The following is a 19,589-nucleotide window of genomic DNA, read 5'->3' as shown; positions in this document are numbered from 1 at the left end:
GGAAGCTCGGAGTCATGCTTTCGGACTGAACGGAGGTGTTCCGCAAAGCAGTCACCCAGTCTGCGTTTGGTCTCCCCAGTGTAGAGGAGGCCACATTGTGAGCAGCAAATACAGTGTACGACATTGAAAGAAGTACAAGAAAATTGCTGCTTCACCTGAAAGGAGTGTTTGGGGCCATGGATAGTGAGGAGAGAGGAGGTAAATGGGCAGGTATTACACCTCCTGCAATTGCAGGGGGAAGGGAACGAGGTGGTGGGGGTAATGGAGGAGTGGACTAGTGTGTCGCGGAGGGAACAATCCCTTCAGAATGCTGACTGGAAGGGAGGGGAAGATGCGTTTGGTAGTGGCATCACGCTGGAGGTGGCGGAAATGGTGGAGGATGATCCTTTGGATATGGAGACTGATGGGGTGGAAAGTGAGGACAAGGGGAACCCTGTTGCGGTTCTGGGAGGGAGGGAAAGGGGTGAGGGTAGAGGTGCGGGAAATGGGCCGAACACAGTTGAGGGCCCTGTCAACCACACTGGGGGGGGGGAATCCTCGGTTGAGGAAAAAGGAAGACCTATCAGAAGCATTATCATGGAAGATAGCATCGTCAGAGTGATGCATAGGAGACGGAGAAACTGCTTTGTCTTTCAGCACACCATTAACATATTGCCTGCCTTTGCTCCATGAACTTCTGGTCAGCTATTTGGTGACCTTGTCCTATCAACACCTCTTTTGTTATCTCATGCCACACCCCCACTTGACTTGCTTAAAATCTTTTACATTTCTTATATCTACCAGTTCTGAAGAAGGGTCACTGACCTGAAACGTTAACTCTGCTTCTCTCTCCACAGACGCTGCCAGACCTGCTGATGAATCCAGGATGGTAAGTTGCTTCCCTGGTGTCAGGGTCCAGGATGTCACTCAGCAGCTGCATAGCACTCTCGGGGCGGGGTGAACAGCCAGCAGTCGTGGTCCATACTGGTACCAACAACATAGTTCAGAAGAGGGATGAGCACCTGCAGGCAGATTTTAGGGAGCTAAGAAAGAAACTAGCAAGCAAGACCTCAAATTGGTAATCTCTGGATTATTGTCTGTGTCATGCGCTAGTGAGTATAGAAATAGGAGGAGAGAGCAGATGAATGTGTGGCTGAAGAGATGGTGCAGGAGGGAGGGCTTTAGATCACTGGGACATTGGGATAGTTTCTGCAAGAGATGGGAACTGTGTAGGTCGGAAGGGTTGCACCTGAACAGAGCTGAGACCAATGTCCTAGCGGAGTGGTTTGCTAGTGCTGTCGGGGAGGGTTTAAACTAACTTGGCGGGGATGGGAACCAGGAAGTAACATTAGAGAGGAAAAACAAGGTTCACAAAGAATTGGAGGAGACAGATAGCACAAGAGTAAGATGTCATAAGGTATTAGGTGGGGTCAGAGTCAGAGGGAATGCAAAGGTCTAAATTAGGTTTGCAGTGCATGCATGGGAACACCTGGAGTGTGGTAAATATGGTTAGTGAGTTGCAGGCACAGATAGCCACGTGGAAGTATGATGATGTGGCAATGACAGAGACCTGGCTCAAAAAAGAACAGGACAGGGCACTAAATATTCCTGGATACAAGTTGTTCAGGAAAGATAGGGAAGGAAAGAAAGGAAGATGGATGGCTGTTTTGAATAAGGAGAATATTGCAATGCTGGCGAGAGAGGATATCCTAGAAGGGTTAAGGACATAATCTATTTGGTTAGAGGTTAGAGCTAAGAAACAATAGAGATACCATTACACTATTCTATAGGCCACCAACTAATGGGAAATATATAGAAAAACAAATTTGCAAGGAAATTAGGTGCAAAAACCATAGAGTAGTTATAATGGGGGATTTTAGTTTATCCTAATATACACTGGAATAGTAACAGTGTAAAGGGCAGAGAGGGGAAGAGTTTTTGAAGTATCAGGAAAACTCTATATGCCAAATGGGAAATATTAATTTCATCAGTTCGAACACATTATACTTTTAATGGAAAAGTCCTACAAGTTAACTTTTAGAAAAACTAGCAGCCAAGATAGCTAATGCAATTTACAGATGAAACACTGGTAGATTGATCTGGAGACGAAAAGTCTAACAAAGCCCAGCCGGAACAATGCTTTGGCTAACTGAGTAGATTAGCCAGATGATCCTCGTTAATGAGCCATTCAACGTCAACCGAGGGCATGTAGTACCTTGAATTTCATTAGAAGATTTTAGAAAAAACCTCATTGGAAACAAAGCAACTCCTGACAATGCAGAGCATGCGCAGAGCAATCGCGGATGTCGTCAATGCATGCGAACATTTTGCCAGCCTGCCAGTATGAATGTGCGCATAACGTCACCACGCAATGACATCCTCACCCCTCAATAGCCGTCTCCATTCACCCGAACCGTACCCTGCTTCAATCGCCGCTTCACCTTGCTCGATCTCTGCCACTCGCTCCTCCCGCCAGCTACTTTCTCTGCCCCACTGGCCAGTCTACCCCTCAGCCACTTGCGGGCTTCCCCGCTCTCTTTTTCTTCTTTTTTCCTCCCTCCCCCACTCCTCAGCCGCTCACTGCAGAGCTTGCCACTGCTCCCCGCTTCCCCTGGGCCGATCGTTCCCTGCTCCTCGCTTACCCCCCCCCCCCCCCCCCTTTCCGGCCAGTCGCTCCCCACTCTTTCCCACCCGCCCCCCCCCCCTCCAGCCGCAAGCTCGAGGCCACACCACTTCCCTCCTCTCAGCCACTTGCTCCTACGTTGCTTCGTCACCCCTCGCAGCCTGCCTTGCTTCTTCAGGCGAAGCGGCAGAGAACAATCGAGCATGGGAGTGAGTAGCCAAGAGGAGGGAAGCAACGCGGCCTGTAGCTAGCGGGGGGTGGGGGGAAGCAGGCAGCGAGCGGCTGGAGAATGGGGTGGGGGGAGGGAAGGGGGAGCAGTGGCGTGGTCTGGAGCAAGCGGCTGGGGGGCGGTGGTGGGGGGAGGAGAGCGGGGAGTGAGCGGCTGGAGGTGGGGGAGGTGGGGTGGGGGCGGCAGCAACGAGGTCGAAGACAGTGGCGAGAAGACGGGCGCAGGAGGGAGCTGCAAAGAGAAGCGCAATGGCAGGAGGGAGCGGGTGACTGTTGGGGGTGGGGTGGAGGCGGCGATGGAAGCCATTGAGGGGCTTTTCAGGTTGAATTTGTTTTTTGTGATAAATTGAGCAGCGCCATCTTTAATCCTGGCAGCTGCCTGAAACATTGTAGACAGTGACGTTTCAATGGAAGAGGCTGCAGTTGTGCATGTGCTAGTACTGCACCACCTAGTGGTTGCGTTGTCAGCAAACGCAGCCCATTGGAAACAAAGGGGATTGATGGAACCATGTGACTGCCGGCTCATTTCTGAAGAAGCGAAAGTTTTGTGACGCAGACAGGCAGTAACTGAAAAGACAGCAACCAAGCAGGTAGCTGCTCCCCTGTGTCTCCCTCTTTCCTTCTCTCTCTCTGCCCCCCAGAAAATATCAAGAGAAGACCTGACTGCAACTGGGGAACCCACCCCCTCCAAGCCTACAGACTGCTACAGCCAGCAACCAGGGGAAGAGAATCAACAACCAATTCTGTCTTCAGGAGCCCTGAGCCAAACAGGCCAACCAGAGTGCACTTGGATTAGCAAGGATTCAAGACTACTGCTTCAGCCAAACACTACTGGACTTGCAGACTGTATTTAAGTTCCATTTATTCTAGACTTTAATCCAACCACCAAATCTGTTTCCCTCTGTAATCTATTTGTGTGTGTGTGTGTATGTGAGACTCGTGTGAATGGGTGCTTGAATGTGTAGCGTATTTTTTAGTATTTTAAATCGGGTTAATCTGTTAAGGGTAATAAACTTACCTCTTGCTTGTGTAAACTCAAGAAACCCTGTCCGATTGGTTCTTTGCAATTGCATTAGGGGAAGGGTGAAACCCTCACTGAGGTGGTAAGCACAATCACTGTTTTAAAAAAGAAATAAACCCCGTTGTGGTCAAATGAGAGGAAGGGTGAAAAGGGAGCATGAGACCCCCTCCCCACTTGGCCGTAACAGAAATTTGGGGGCTTGTCCGAGATCGTAACCCAAAAACAAACGAGAAATTGGAAGTGGGAAACCAAATTGTGCCCTATCAAAAAAAAAACTTCAATACAAGTTTTCTTGTGGTTTTTGCTGCTAGCGTACGGGGCGGCGCAGTGATTAGCACCGCAGCCTCACAGCTCCAGCGACCCGGGTTCAATTCTGGGTACTGCCTGTGTGGAGTTTGCAAGTTCTCCCTGTGTTTGCGTGGGTTTCCTTCGGGTGCTCCGGTTTTCTCCCACAAGCCAAAAGACTTGCAGGTTGGTAGGTAAATTGGCCATTATAAATTGCTCCGAGGATAGGTAGGTGGTAAGGAAATATAGGAACAGGTGGGGATGTGGTAGGAATATGGGATTAGTGTAGGATTAGTATAATATGGGTGGTTGATGGTCGGCACAGACTCGGTAGGCCGAAGGGCCTGTTTCAGTGCTGTATCTCGAAACTAAAGTACTATCATGTCCACATCTGCGGACCTTCCCAGGCCAGGGTGAACTAACTTGCAATAAGTTAAAGGATCAAATTATTGAAGAGTTGAGGAATGTAACTGTGCAGTTTGGGATTACTTTCCATGCAAAAACTAAGAAATCCGAAATCCTAAGACTTGGGGCCAACCATTTTTCACTTGAACCTCAAGATTCCGAAACAGGAAATAAAAGCAAAATACTGCAGATTCTAGAAATCTGAAATAAAAACAAAAGTGCTGGAAATACTCAGGTCTGGCAGCATCTGTGGAGAGAGAAGCAGAGTTAACATTTCAGTGACCTTTCATCAGAACAGAGGAAAAGTGAGTTGGAAGACAGGGAAAAGGAAAGGGAAGAAAGGGAAAAAGAGAAAGCTTTCCAGAAGGAGGAGGAAAGAGAGCTAAGGCAGCTTGAATTAATTAGGGGGTGACACAGTATTCCCCAATGTAAGTATGGCCAGTGAGAAACCTACCCCTAGCTCAGGGCCGTGTGCTGAACTCTTAAAGTTCTCCCAGTTGATTCCAAAGGTCAATAAGGGAGATCATTTTTGAAAAGCTTGCACGACAGTTGAAATGGCTGGCCGAGAGCTGGACCCTGTTACAAAGCAAGCTAACGGGAAAAGCCCATGAGGTTTAGTCACTGTTTCCAGATGAAAGTTCATCAGATTATGAATTGACTAAGAATGCTATCTTCGGGGCAAATGAGCTAGTACCAGAAGTGTACCGCCAGCAATTCCGAACCCCCTGGAAGCAACCTGATCAAACTTAGCTCGAGTTTGAAAAAAGTAAACAGCTTGCTTTTGACCAGTGGATAAGGGCCCTTCAGGTACAGCCCACATATGAAAACCTCAGAGAGGTTATTCTTCTTGAGGAATTTAAAAACTCGCTTCCCCTTTCTCTTAAAACGCATGTAAAGGAACAAAAGGTCAGCGAGCCAGGCAGGCTGAAGTTCTGGCTGATGAATTCACTGTCATACATAAGTCTTTGCCCCAAGGGAAACTGTTCCCTAGTCACCCCCACAAACCAGAAAAAGATAAAAGGTGGGTGGGTGATAGGAGCCTGAACAACCCAGGGCAAGAAAAGAAAGATGGACACATAGGGGGCCCTCCTCAAGCCAAAAATGACGGTGCTGAGAGCAGGAGTGAGACCCGAAGACCTGTGTTTCCACTGTAACAAGGCAGGTCACCTTCGAGCTGACTGCTGGAAATTACGGGGAAAACCTGTAGGATTAATCAGGGCAAACCAGACAAGTGCAGAAGGGGCCCTGATGGAAAGCACCGCAGAGCAGGCTGTAGCTTTAAGTGCAGCAGTAGACCGAGTAAACCTACTGCTGAGCGTGTGGGAAAATGTACCAAAATCCCTGAAGATTATCAGGGTTTTTTATCTCAAGGGAGCGTAACCCCATACTCCTTGAGTGAGGCAAGCAAGCCCATTGTCATACTCAGGGATACAAAGGCCACCCAGTGAATGCTATGATAGTGAATGATATTGGAGGGTGCTTATCGGGTGCACCTGGAGTGTGACCTAGTTTCAGGACTGGTAACAGTTGGGATTGTCCCTAGTTTGACTGTGGATGGGGTCAAGCTGCTCCTGGGTAACGATCTGGCAGGGGTGAAGGTGGTAGCTTTCCCAATAGTTTGAGAAACCGAAAGAGGTCAGGGAGACAGAACAGTTGCAGGAGAAGGTCCCTGACATTTTCCCTGATTGTGTAGTGACTCAGTCCATGGCCAAACAAGCTCCCTCAGAGGAGACTCAACTGGCACTGCAAACGGGTGACCCTACTTTCTGGCTGTCTGAAACCTTCTTCGGGAAGTTAGAGGACCCAAAGAATGGATTAAACAAATCTTCCGTAGTTGAGGATCAGCAAGCCGACCCAGTATTAAAAGTTAGCACAGACTGCCCAAATTGAAAATGAAACAGAGGGTGCCCCTGAGTGCTACTATATATAGAATGAGGTGCTGATGATGAAGTGGAGCCCTCCTCACAGACCTGTGGACAAAGAGTGGACAGTAGTTCACCAGATAGTGGTGCTGCCGAGGTACCAGCCAGAAATATTAAGAATGGCCCAGGAGCTTCCAATGGCTGGACATGTCAGTGTACGAAAAACTAAAGTCCACATAAGATAGCATTTTGACTGGCCAAAACTACATAAAGATGTGGTGGAGTCCTGCAAAACTTGCCACATGTGCCAGGTTGTGCGGAAGCCCCAACCTGCAGTAAAATCTGCACCCCTGATTCTCGCTGGCTTTTGGGGAACCCTTCAGTAGAGTGCTAATGGATTGGGAGGGACCCCTGCTGAAAACAAAAGGGGACGGACAAGCACAGGTCTGTCACAGTTTTGGGAGGGGGGGGTGTGGGGGGCAGTGGGGACAGGTTAAAGGAGGGCCGGGAGGATTCCCAAATGGAGCCCCCTACTGTTTGGTTAGCCAACTCTGAAATATTGGAAAAATTACACCCCACACCCTCTTACGTAAATGTAGGCCAAAGGCTACTACCAAAACTGCTACCAGCATTTACAGAAACCTGGAGGGACAAGGAGAGTTCCCAAAAAGGCAAATCTTGAGGGCACTGCCTCACCTAGTCGAAGTGCCGCAGGGGAGTGCAATGAAAGCTGGACAGATACCTGTGAGCAGGAATGTCCCAGAGGACGTGGGGTAGATTATCAAAAAGACCTTCTCCACAGTAAAGCGAAAAGGGAGACAAAAGTACCCAACGCGAACACTTGTATGACTCACCAGGAAATTAAAAGTGAGGTCAGGGTGGATCTACCCAATGATCAGGGCCCAAGTCCAAAGTTAATCAAATCCAACAATTTCAATTCAGACTCCAGCAAGAACAAGGGCCCAGAGGAAATCTCAGACATCTCACTGGGGCTTAAAACCAATTTATTACCCACTACCCACATAGGGAGAAAAATGGTCAAGGTACTGGAACCTGAATGGTTAAAGCCATATGTTGCAAAAACAGTAGCTGAGGGGTTGAAGCTTGTTCACACAGGAGAATTACCCTAGATAATCTTGGAAATTTGCTGACCCCAAGCTTCCCCAACAACCACATGTTTATTGAGATGCAACTCTCCAGGCTATTATAAATTGATACTAAAGAAACTTTAATCCCATTGACAGCACGCAACCATCCCAGACAAACTCCAAGAAAAAAAGAAATTAAATCAGCATTGCGGTTGCAGAGAAAAAACAGCTGCAACAATTCTAAGATTCATGAGTGAATTTGGGAGTGAATGAAAATGAATGTGTGTTTTCCTCTTTTCTTTTCCACTCCTTTAATGAAATGCTCCCATTGTCACATTTCATTCCATGTGGGACAGAGGTGTCGGGAAAACCCTATATGCTAAATGGGAAATATTAATTTCATCGGTTGGAACACATCAGACTTTTAATGGAAAAATCCCACATGTTAACTTGTAAAATAATGAGCAGCCAAGATGGCCACTGCAATTTACATTTGAAACACTGGTAGATTGAACTGGAGACAAAAAGCCTAACAAAGCCCAGCCAGAACAATGCTTTGACTGACTGAGTAGATTAGCCAGATGGTCCTCGTTAGCAAACAATTCAAAGTCATCCTAGGGCTTGTAGCACCTTGAATTTCATTCGAAGATTCCAGAAGAAGCCTCGTTGGAAACAAAGGGGATTGATAGAACCATGTGACTGCCGGCTCATCTCTGAAGAAACTAAAGTTTTGTGACACAGACAGCAGACAGGCAGTCACTGAAAAGACGGCAACCAAGCAGAGGGCTGCTTCCCTGTTTCTCTGTCTCGCTTTCTTTCTGGCTCTCGCTCTCTCGCTCTTGCTCTCTCTCCAGAAAATATCAAGCGATGACCCAGCTGTGATTGGGTAACCCACCCCCTCAAGCCTACAGACCACTACAGCCAGAAACCGGGGAAGCAAATTAACATTCAGTTCTGCCTTCGGGCGCCTTGAGCAAAACAAGCCAACCACAGTGCGCACCGACAAGGACTTCGACTACAGCTTCAGCTGAAGACTACAGGACTTACGGACTGTATTTACATTCCATTTATTCTGGACTTTAATCCAACCACCAAATCTGTTTCCCTCTGTAATCTATTTGTGTGTGTGTGACTCTCGTGTGAATGTGTAGCATTTTTTTTTAGTATTTTAAATCGGGGGTTAGAGTGTTAAGGGTAATAAACTTACGTCTTTCTTGTTTAAACTCAAGAAAACTGTCCGATTGGTTCTTTGCAATTACATTAGGGGAAGGGTGAGACCCTCACTGAGGTGGTAACTACAACTACTTTTTTTTTTAAAGAAAAAGAATAAACCCTGATGCGGTCAAACGAGAGGAAGGGCGAAAAGGGAGCTTGAGACCCCCTCTTCACCTGGCCATAACACAAGTGTATTCAGGACAGTTTTCTAGATCAGTATGTTCCTGGCCCAATGAGGAAGGAGGCATTGCTGGATCTGGTGCTGGGGAATGAGGTGGGCCACCTGGCTCAAGTGTCAGCAGGGGAACATGTAGGGGACAATGATCATAGTGTCATATGGTTTAGGTTATTTATGGAATTAATTGGGGGAGGACCAATTTCACTAGGGTGAGAACGGATCTGGCCCAGGCAAATTGGAATCAAAGATTGGCAAGCAAAACTGTTGAACAATGGGCTGCCTTTAAAGAGGTGATAGGCCAGGTACACTTAAAGTATGTCCTTATGAGGGGAAAAGTAAGACAAATGAAGCCAGAGCTCCTTGGACGACAAAGGCAGTAGAGAATAAGATGAAGCGGAAAAAGGGTGTGTATGATAGACGTCAGATTGATAATACAACCAGGCTGACTGTAGAAAGTTCAGAGGGGTAGTGAAAAAAAATAAGAGGCAAAGGGCGAGTAAGAGAAGAAACTGGCAGTGAAAAGGGAATCCAACAGAAAAGTCTTCTATAGGCATTTAAATAGTAAAACAATAGTAAGATGTGTGGGGGGGTGGGAGGGGGCGATTAGGTACCAAAAAGGGGATCTACACGTGGAGGCAGAGGACGTGGCTGAGGTACAAAATGAGTACTTTGCATCTGCCTTTACCAAGGAAGAAGATGCCTCTGAAGTCAAAGCAAAAGAGGAATTGTTGAGACAATGGATGGACTAAAAATTTATTAAAAAGTGGTATTAAAAAGGATGGCTGTACTTAAAGTTGATAAGTCACCAGAACCAAAAAAAAGGCAAATCATGTTTGACCAACTTGATTAAGTTTTTTGATGAGGGAACAGATGGTTGATGAGGGTAATGCAGTTGATGCAGTGTACATGGACTTCCAAAAGGATAAAGTGCGGCATAACAGGCCTGTCAGAAAAGTTGAAGCCCATGGAATAAAAGGGACAGTGGCAGCGTGGATACAGAGTTGGCTGTGTGAAAGGAAATACATTAGTGGTGAATGGGTTGTTTTTTGAACTGAAGGAAGGTAGGGTTCCCCAAGGGCCGATACTAGGGCCATTGCTTTTCTTGATCTATATTAATGACCTAGACTTGGGTGTACAGGGCACAATTTCAAAATTTGAAGATGACACAAAACTTGAAAGTGTTGTGAACTGTGAGGAAGATAGGGACAGACTTCAAGAGGACATAACAGGTTGGTGGAATGGGCGGCTTTGTGGCAAATTAAATTTAATGCAGCGAAGCGTGAAGTGTTACATTTTGGTAGGAAGAATGTCCACTAAAGGGTACAATTCTAAAGGTGGTGCAAGAACAGAGACACCTGGGGGTATATGTTGTTACAACCAGGTGAGAAAGGTGTCTAGGGGTCTTTTACTGTCTTTACCTGGTCTTATTGTAACAGGGTTTAATTTTAAACATGGTATTTTGAGCTCCCTCTTTGTGAATCCTTGTTCACAGCTTTCCAATTATAAGACAAAGAAATGAGCACGCCAGATTTTCTTTAGGTTTAAAGAAGAAAAGTGAAATTTATTAAACCTTAAGCTTAAACTCTAATACAGTTAACGCCTAGGGATATATGACGTGCCCATGCTAGCATGCACACGTGATACATGCAAATAGGGACAGAAAAGCAGAAGAAAAATAAAATGGAGAGGTTTGAGGCAGTCTCTAAAAGGGGGTTTCTTGTTACTGTTTGTGTTTCCAGCTCGCCATAGAGTCCTTGATTGGGGACAGCTCTTACTTTTTGTTGGGGGCCCTGTATTCTTCTTAAACCTTGTTCACTGTAGGAGACTTTTTTTCTCTTGGGGTTCATATGTCTTCAATGGTTTCCAAAGCTGGTGAGAGCGAGATGAGAGCAGACAGGAGAAAAGTGCTTTCTGAGTTCAAATCTGTGGCAAGTTCAAAAAACCAACAGCCAGCTAGTCATGTGACTAAAACTGGTCTGACCACCACTTCTGTGTATTGGGGAAGCAAAAGACTGGGTCCCTTTGTTCCAACACTGTCTGTTACTATGCAAATATGTTTCCAGTCAGAGGTTTGCAGTTTTAAGTGTTTAATGTTCATGTGGCAAAATCATGTGTGCCTCAGTCTTGGCAGGTGGCGGGGGTGTGGGGGTGGTGGTGGTGGTGCCTGACGATGTGCATAAATCATTGAAGGTAGCAGGGCAGATTGAGAAAGTGGTTTAAAAGGCATATGAATAGGAGCCTAGACTAAGGAAGTTATGGTTATAAAACATTGGTTTGGCGTCAGCTGGAGTCTTGTGTCCAATTCTGGTCATCATACTTTAGGAAGGATGTGAAGACTTTAGAGAGAGTGCAGAAAAGTTTTATGAGAATGGTTCCAGAATGAAGGACTTCTGTTGCATGGATAGATAGGAGAAGCTAGGGTTGTTCTTGGACAAGAGAAGGTTGAACACAAGAATGCAAGAAATAGGAGCAGGAATAGACTTTATGGCCCAGCAAGTCTGCTCCACCATTCAGTATGATCATGGCTGATCTTCGGCTTCAGCTCCACTTTCCTGCTCACTCGCCATATCCCTTGATTCCCTGAGAGACAAAAAATCTGTCTATCCTCGCCTTAAATGTATTCAACGATGGAGCATCCACAACCCTTGGGGTAGAGAATTCCAAAGATTCACGACCCTTTGAATGAAATAATTTCTCCTCATCTCAGTCCTAAATGTTCGACCCCTTATCCTGAGACTGTGCCTCCTTGTTTTAGATTCCCCGACCAGTGGAAACGATCTCTGTGTCTATCTTATCCAGCTCCTACAGAATCTTGTATGTTTCAATGACATCGTCTCTCATTCTTCTAAACTCCAGAGAATATAGGCCCAATTTACTCAGCTTCTCATCATAGAACAATCCCCTCATCCCAAGGACCAATTTAGTGAACCTTTGCTGTACCACCTCCAATGCAAGTTCTTAAATGTGGAGACCAAAACTGCACACACTACTCCGGATGTGGTCTCACCAAAACCCTGTACAATTGTAGCAAGACTATTTTATTACTGTACTCCAATCCCCTTACAATAAAAGTCAACGTGCCATTTGCCTCCCTAATTGCTTGCTGTACCTGCATGCTAACTTTCTGCATTCCTTGTGCAAGCACACCCAAGTCTCTTTGAACATCAACACTTACAAGTTTCACATCTTTATAAAAAAAAAAAAAAATTCTGCTGAGATTTGATACAAGTGCTTAAAATCATGAGGGGTCTAGACAGAATAGTTAGAGAGAAATTGTTCCCATTGGCAGAAGGTTCAAGAACCAGAGGACATCGTCTTAAGGTGATTGGCAAAAGAATCATTGGCAACATTTCTTTTTACACAGTGAGTGGTTAGGTTTGGAATGCTCTAGGAGATCTCCCAAGTTGGAGGATGGTAAGTTTTATAATAGGGTATTATGAACAAAGTGTGAAAGTGTTGGAGGAAGTACATTTGACATTTAGAGAGTGCAGATTTTAGGTAAGGCAGATAATAAATAAATATATAATAGGAATGACTGTTGGGGTTAGTTTTAACTTAATAGGGGTACGTATTCAAATGTATCATGTATATTGTTTCTATAGGTAGAAATCAAGTTTCAGATTTCTTCATTGACCATATGTTGAACTGACATTTAGCCCTGTTCAAACTTATTGACATGCCTCATAAATTAAATAACTGTGAAACTTCAGGGACAGGTTTAACAACTAAAACTAAATCCTCTTCCTTGATCAGTACTGTATCCTTTGTAGCAAGAAATGCTTGTATTTGAAGACAAAGACTGAGCTTTTGACATGTATGTAAACCAATACCATAAGCCCAGAATAAAAATAATTTTATTGTGCATGAGGATGTTTTGTTATTTGATTGTGTTGTGATTTTCCCAATTCCTCTCCTCCTCCATGAGTGGAAATTAACTGCGTACAAATTCTTCAATTTGCAAAGGGCCTGAATGTTGTACTTTAACCCATGACTGTAAAACACTCAAATATAACTTTGGTCCCTTCTCATAAAGTCACTAAAATAAAAGACAAACTAGAACAACTGCCAGGTGATTGAATCATTAAATGGTTTGCCTTCAGAATTAATTCTAACTTTTAATCAGGAACAAAAAAAGTTTTGAGTTTTCCTCGAGTTTTTTTTTCTTTTTAAAGCTAAGAAATCTAGCCTTTGGAAAAAATACTTCAAAATCTTGTTCTGTTGCTATTGCTGGTGTGAATGCTGGATCCTGCCAATCGGAGCAATTCCTGAACAGCCAGAATCTACCAGTGGCAGAGGGTGAGAAGTGGGAGCAGTGGAGAGAAAAGGACGAACAGGTGAGATCTGTTGATGGAAATCAAATACCAGTAATATTTACAATATTTTGAAATTGAACATTTTAGTAACATTCTAACTACTGGCTATTATATTTTTGTCATTTACAATAAACCTTTTTGTCGATTTTTTGAAACAAACCATTACTGATAAACATTTATAGGGACATTTATAACAATTGTTCTTTTCATAGTGCAGGGTTTTACAGGATTACGTGACTACTTTAGTTAAATTTATCCTATCTAGAGAAATGAACAATTCAACATGGCCTCTCCAGACACTGGTTTGGAAGAACAAGTTCAAGTGGACATAGTATAAAATGTCACATTTTACTGAAACCTTGGTGACAACACAGCTGAAACAGCAAAAGTAATAAGGATAATTATACTATAATTAAGCTTTTAATGGTATCCTCCTCTGGTTTAAAGAGGGGAATATTAGCCCTGATTGCCTTTCCTGATCGCTGTCCCTATTGGAAATATGCATTCTTCAGTTATAGACAGTAAGCAAGCATGAATTTCCTTTGGGCGAATAGTATCACAGTCTATGCTCACACATATCTTGAGATGGGAGCATGTGAAACTATTCCCAATAAGAAGTGAATGGCTTCAGGAATCGGGAGAAAATTAGGTAGAAGAAGGGGGAAAACATGTCCTGGTTTGTGTTCTGATGCCAGATATTAGTACCTTCCCTGCCCTTCCAAAAATTCCCAAATGCTATGAATCGAGGAATGTTGCAATTCTGTTTGCAAATTCTAGACCGTAAATGCCCAATGCTAAAAGATTATAGGTGGCCATTTTTCAGATATTGACTATTTTGAAAATTTTAATACTTTTGAAAGCTGCAGAGACCATTCAATACAGACTATGTTGTAACCAGTGTGTTTCTGGAACTAATGATGTTTTTTTTTTCTTGTTCTGTATACAGCTGACTAGTGAATTGTATGAAGCAGATCTCCAAAAAGCTTTACTGATTAGCAAGTTGGAATATGAAGAGCATAAGAGTGTACGTATATATCTGACATCTGAAAGTTAGGTTTATCGTTTTTAAAAAAAGTCAGCAGAAGTTACTGTCTGTGAGTGCTGAGATATACTGTTCCATTGAGGTGTTGCATGAAAAGTATCCTTTATGGGATATACATGCCTCCTTATTTTATCTGCAATGCAAGTAGGAGCACTCCTGAAACATAAAAGTTACCAATAATGTCTCTGTATAATTTCATTTTTCTGGATATGCCTAGTCCATTTCAGGAGAAATCCAAATCTAAACATGCCCACATACGTTTTGACATCACTTTTGTCATTTTCCTTCCCAGTTTATTCAGTCAAATAAACTCTTTTTCCATGGTGCACTCAATATTAACTTTCAGCACTTTGTAGCATTCGGCTGATATATATATATATATCAGCCGAATGCTACAAAGTGCTGAAAGTTAATATATATAAATATATATATATAAATATATATATGTATAAAGTAACAACACAGGATTTAATTTTCACAATCAGTTGGTTTGTTAAAACAGTGATTCAATTTAGGAATAAATCTTGCTTTTTTGTGCATATTATTATGAACTATAAAAATATATCTAGGACACTGCCTATGGGGTAGGCAGTGGTGTAGTGGTATTATCACTGGACTAGTAACCCAGAGACACAGGTTATTTCTCTGGGGACATGAGTTCAAATCCCACCACAGGAGAAGGTGGAATTTGAATTTAATTAATAAATCTGAAATTAAAAGCTATTCTAATGATGACCATGAAACCATTGTCGATCGTTGTAAAAACCCATCTGGTTCACTAACGTCCTTTAGGGAAGGAAATCTGCTGTCCTTACCTGGTCTGGCCTACATGTGACTCCAGACCCACAGCAATGTGGTTAACTCTTACATGCCCTCTGAAATGGCCCAGCAAGCCACTCAGTTGTACTTAACTGCTACGAAGTCAATAAAAAGGAATGAAACCGGACGGACCACCCGGCATCGACCGAGGCACCGGAAACGACAACGGCAAACCCAGCCCTGTCCACCCTTACTAACATCTGGGGGCTTGTGCCAAAGTTGGGAGAGCTGTCCCACAGACTAGTCAAGCAACAACCGGACATGGTCATACTCACGGAATCATATCTTACAGACAATGTCCCAGACACCGCCATCACCATCCCCAGGTATGTCCTGTCCCACCGGCAGGACAGACCCAGCAGAGGTGGTGGCACAGTGTTATACAGTAGGGAGGGGGTTGCCCTGGGAGTCCTCAACATCGACTCCGAACCCCATGAAGTCTCATGGCATCAGGTCAAACATGGGCAAGGTAACCTCCTACTGATTACCACCTACCGCCCTCCCTCAGCTGATGAGTCAGTACTCCTCCATGTTGAACACCACTTGGAGGAAGCACTGAGGGTGGCAAGGGCACAAAATATACTCTGGGTGGGGGACTTCAATGTCCATCACCAAGAGTGGCTTGGTAGCACCACTACTGACCAAGCTGGCCAATACCTAAAGGACATATCTGCTAGACTGGGTCTGCAGCAGGTGGTGAGGAAACCAACACGAGGGAAAAGCATACTTGACCTCGTCCTCACCAGTCTGCCTGCCGCAGAGCTTCTGTCCATGACTGTATTGGTAGGAGTGACCACCGCACAGTCCTTGTGGAGACGAAGTCCCGCCTTCACATTGAGGATACCGTCCATCGTGTTGTGTGGCACTACCACTGTGCTAAATGGGATAGATTTCGAACAGATCTAGCAATGCAAAACTGGGCATCCATGAGGCGCTGTGGGCCATCAGCAGTAGCAGAATTATACTCAACCACAATCTGTAACCTCATGGCCCGGCATATCCCCCACTCTACCATTACCATCAAGCCAGGAGACCAACCCTGGTTCAATGAAGAGTGCAGGAGGGCATGCCAGGAGCAGCACCAGGCATACCTCAAAATGAGTCGTCAACCTGGTGAAGCTACAACCCAGGACTATCTGCGTGCCAAACTGCATAAGCAGCATGCGATAGACAGAGCTAAGTGATCCCATAACCAACAGATCAGATCTAAGCTCTGTAGTCCTGCCACATCCAGCCGTGAATGGTGGTGGACAATTAAACAACTAACTGGAGGAGGTGGCTCCACAAATATTCCCATCCTCAATGATGGGGGAGCCCAGCACATCAGTGCGAAAGATAAGGCTGAAGCATTTGCAACAATCTTCAGCCGGAAGTGCCGAGTTGATGATCCATCTCGGCCTCCTCCTGAAGTCCCCAGCATCACAGATGCCAGACTTCAGGCAATTCGATTCACTCGACGTGATATCAAGCAACGACTGAAGGCAGTGGATACTGCAAAAGCTATGGGCCCTGACAATATTCCGGCAATAGTACTGAAGACCTGTGCTCCAGAACTTGCCGCGCCCCTAGCCAAGCTGTTCCAGTACAGCTACAACACTGGCATCTACCCTGCAATGTGGAAAATTGCCCAGGTATGTCCTGTACACACAAAGCCGGACAAGTCCAACCCAGCCAATTACCGCCCCATCAGCCTACTCTCAATCATCAGTAAAGTGATGGAAGGTGTCATCAACAGTGCCATCAAGCGGCACTTGCTTAGCAATAACCTGCTCAGTGACGCTCAGTTTGGGTTCCGCCAGTGCCACTCAGCTCCTGACGTCATTACAGCCTTGGTTCAAACATGGACAAAACAGCTGAACTCAAGTAGTGAGGTGAGAGTGACTGCCCTTGACATCAAGGCAGCATTTGAACGAGTATGGCATCAAGGAGCCCTAGCAAAACTGAGGTCAATGGGAATCAGGGGGAAAGCCCTCCGCTGGCTGGAGTCATACCTAGCGCAAAGGAAGATGGTTGTGGTTGTTGGAGGTCAATCATCTGAGCTCCAGGACATCACTGCAGGAGTTCCTCAGGGTAGTGTCCTAGGCCCAACCATCTTCAGCTGCTTCATCAATGACCTACCTTCAATCATAAGGTCAGAAGTGGGGATGTTCGCTGATGATTGCACAATGTTAAGCACCATTCGTGACTCCTCAGATACTGAAGCAGTCCATGTAGAAATGCAGAAAGACCTGGACAATATCCAGGCTTGGGCTGATAAGTGGCAAGTAACATTTTTGCCACACAAGTGCCAGGCAATGACCATCTCCACCAGGAGAGAATCTAACCATCTCCCCTTGACATTCAACGGCATTACCATCACTGAATCCCCCACCATCAACATCCTAGGGGCTACCATTGACCAGAAACTGAACTGGAGTAGCCATATAAATACTGTGGCTACAAGGGCAGGTCAGAGGCTAGGGAATCCTGCAGCGAGTAACTCACCTCCTGACTCCCCAAAGCCTGTCCACCATCTACAAGGCACAAGTCAGGAGTGTGATGGAATACTCTCCATTTGCCTGGATGGGTGCAGCTCCAACAACACTCAAGAAGCTCGACACCATCCAGGACAAAGCAGCCCCCTTGATTGGCACCCCATCTATAAACATTCACTCCCTCCATCACCGACGCACAGTGGCAGCAGTGTGTACCATCTACAAGATGCACTGCAGCAATGCACCAAGGGTCCTTAGAAAGCACCTTCCAAACCTGCGACCTCTACCAACTAGAAGGACAAGGGCAGCAAATGCATGGGAGCACCACCATCTGCAAGTTCCCCTCCAAGTCACACCCCATCCTGACTTGGAACTATATCGCCGTTTCTTCACTGTCACTGGGTCAAAATCCTGGAACTCCCTCCCTAACAGCACTGTGGATATACCTGCCCCAAATGCAGCGGTTCAAGAAGGCAGCTCACCACCGCCTTCTCAAGGGCAATTAGGGATGGGCAATAACTGCTGGCCTAGCCAGTGACGCCCACATCCTTGAATGAATAAAAAAAAATGCATGCTAATTGATTTAAAATTTCCCCACTCATCCCACGTACACCTGAAGAAAAAGGCATATTTTTATTTTCACCCAGAAATATTGATGGTTTTTGCTATATGTTCTAAGTCATTCTTAATCTCTTATTCTATACATTACTAGCTTGCATGTCTGAACTTTTATATTTCGAAATGTTCCATGTTGTCTAACTTGTGTCTCTGGAAATTCACGGCATATATTTTGTGATGGGGTAAAGATATTCCGAGTTAATTCATTATGAATACACTAAACAAAGTTACCAGACCGTTTTAAATAAGTTTCAGGAACTAGACCATTCAGCATCTCAAATCTTGTTCCTCCATTCAATTAGGTCATGCTGATCTGTACCTCACATCCATTTTACCCGTCTTTGCTTCCTATCCCTTGATACTCTTAACAAAAAAACTATCGATTTCAGTCTTAAAATTTCAGTTGACCCAGGATCCACAGCTTTTGGGGGTTGAGAATTCCAGATTTCCACTATCTTTTGTGTGTAAAAGTGCTTCCTGATCTCACTCCTAAATGGCATAACTCTAATTTTCAGTTTGTCCCCTTCTGGATTCCTCCACTAGAGGAAATAATTTGTCTGTATCTAACCTATCGAATCCCTTTATTATTTTAAAAACCTTAATTACAGCTATCCTTAACCTTCTAAACTCAGTGGAATGCAAGCCAAGTTTATGCAATCTGTCCTCATAATTTAATAATAATAGCCCCATATTATTCTGGTGAATCTGCATTATGCATCCTCCAAGGTCAGTATATCCTTTCTGAGGTGTGGTGTACAAAACTGAACACTATTCCAGATGGAGTCTGACCAAGAACACAAGAATTAGGAGTAGGAGTAGGCTATTCAGCCCCTTGAGGTTGCTCTGCCATATGAAAAGATCATGGCTGATCTAATTCTGGCCTCAGTTCCACTTTCCTGTTTGCCCCCCTCATAACGCTTGACTCCCTGTTGATTTAAAATCTATCTAACTCTGCCTTGAATATATTCAGTGACCCAGCCTCCACTTCTCTCTGGGGATGAGAATTCCACAGACCACGACACTCTGAGAAAAAATTTCTCCTCATTTCAGTCTTAAATGGCAGACCCCTTATTTTTAAACAGTGTCCCCTAGTTCTAGATTCACCCACAAGGGGAAACATCCTCTCAGCATCCACTCTGTCAAGTCCTCTCAGGATCTTGTATGTTTCAATACGATCACCTTTCATTCTTCTAAACTTCATTGGATATAGGCCCAATCTGCTCTACCTTTCTTCATAAGATAACCCCTTCATCCCAGGAATTAGTCGAGTGAGCCTTCTCTGAACTGCTTCCAATGCAGTTATATCCTTTCTTAAGTAAGGAGACCAAAACTGTACATAATATTCCAGATGCGGTCTGATTAAGGCCCTGTACAGCTGTAGCAACACTTCCCAATAAATGCCAACATTCCATTAGCCTTCCTAATCATTTGCTGTACCT

General features: G+C 44.7%; 1 protein-coding gene across 2 annotated transcripts in view; it reads left to right on the top strand.

The window, feature by feature from the left end:
• Positions 1 to 19,589, top strand: part of gkap1 (G kinase anchoring protein 1) — a 56,303-nt gene that overhangs the window by 15,621 nt on the left and 21,093 nt on the right. For both annotated transcript variants that reach the window (XM_068030024.1, XM_068030023.1), the window contains exons 2-3: positions 13,057 to 13,218; positions 14,144 to 14,221. In XM_068030024.1, coding sequence (XP_067886125.1) covers positions 13,057 to 13,218; positions 14,144 to 14,221 — 240 coding nt within the window. The remainder of the gene's footprint in view (positions 1 to 13,056; positions 13,219 to 14,143; positions 14,222 to 19,589) is intronic.

The sequence above is a fragment of the Heterodontus francisci genome, chromosome 4, assembly GCF_036365525.1.
Source record: "Heterodontus francisci isolate sHetFra1 chromosome 4, sHetFra1.hap1, whole genome shotgun sequence".
Lineage (NCBI taxonomy): Eukaryota > Metazoa > Chordata > Chondrichthyes > Heterodontiformes > Heterodontidae > Heterodontus > Heterodontus francisci.
The sequence above is the reverse complement of the archived record's forward strand: the minus strand, read 5'-3'. Positions and strand labels throughout refer to the sequence as shown.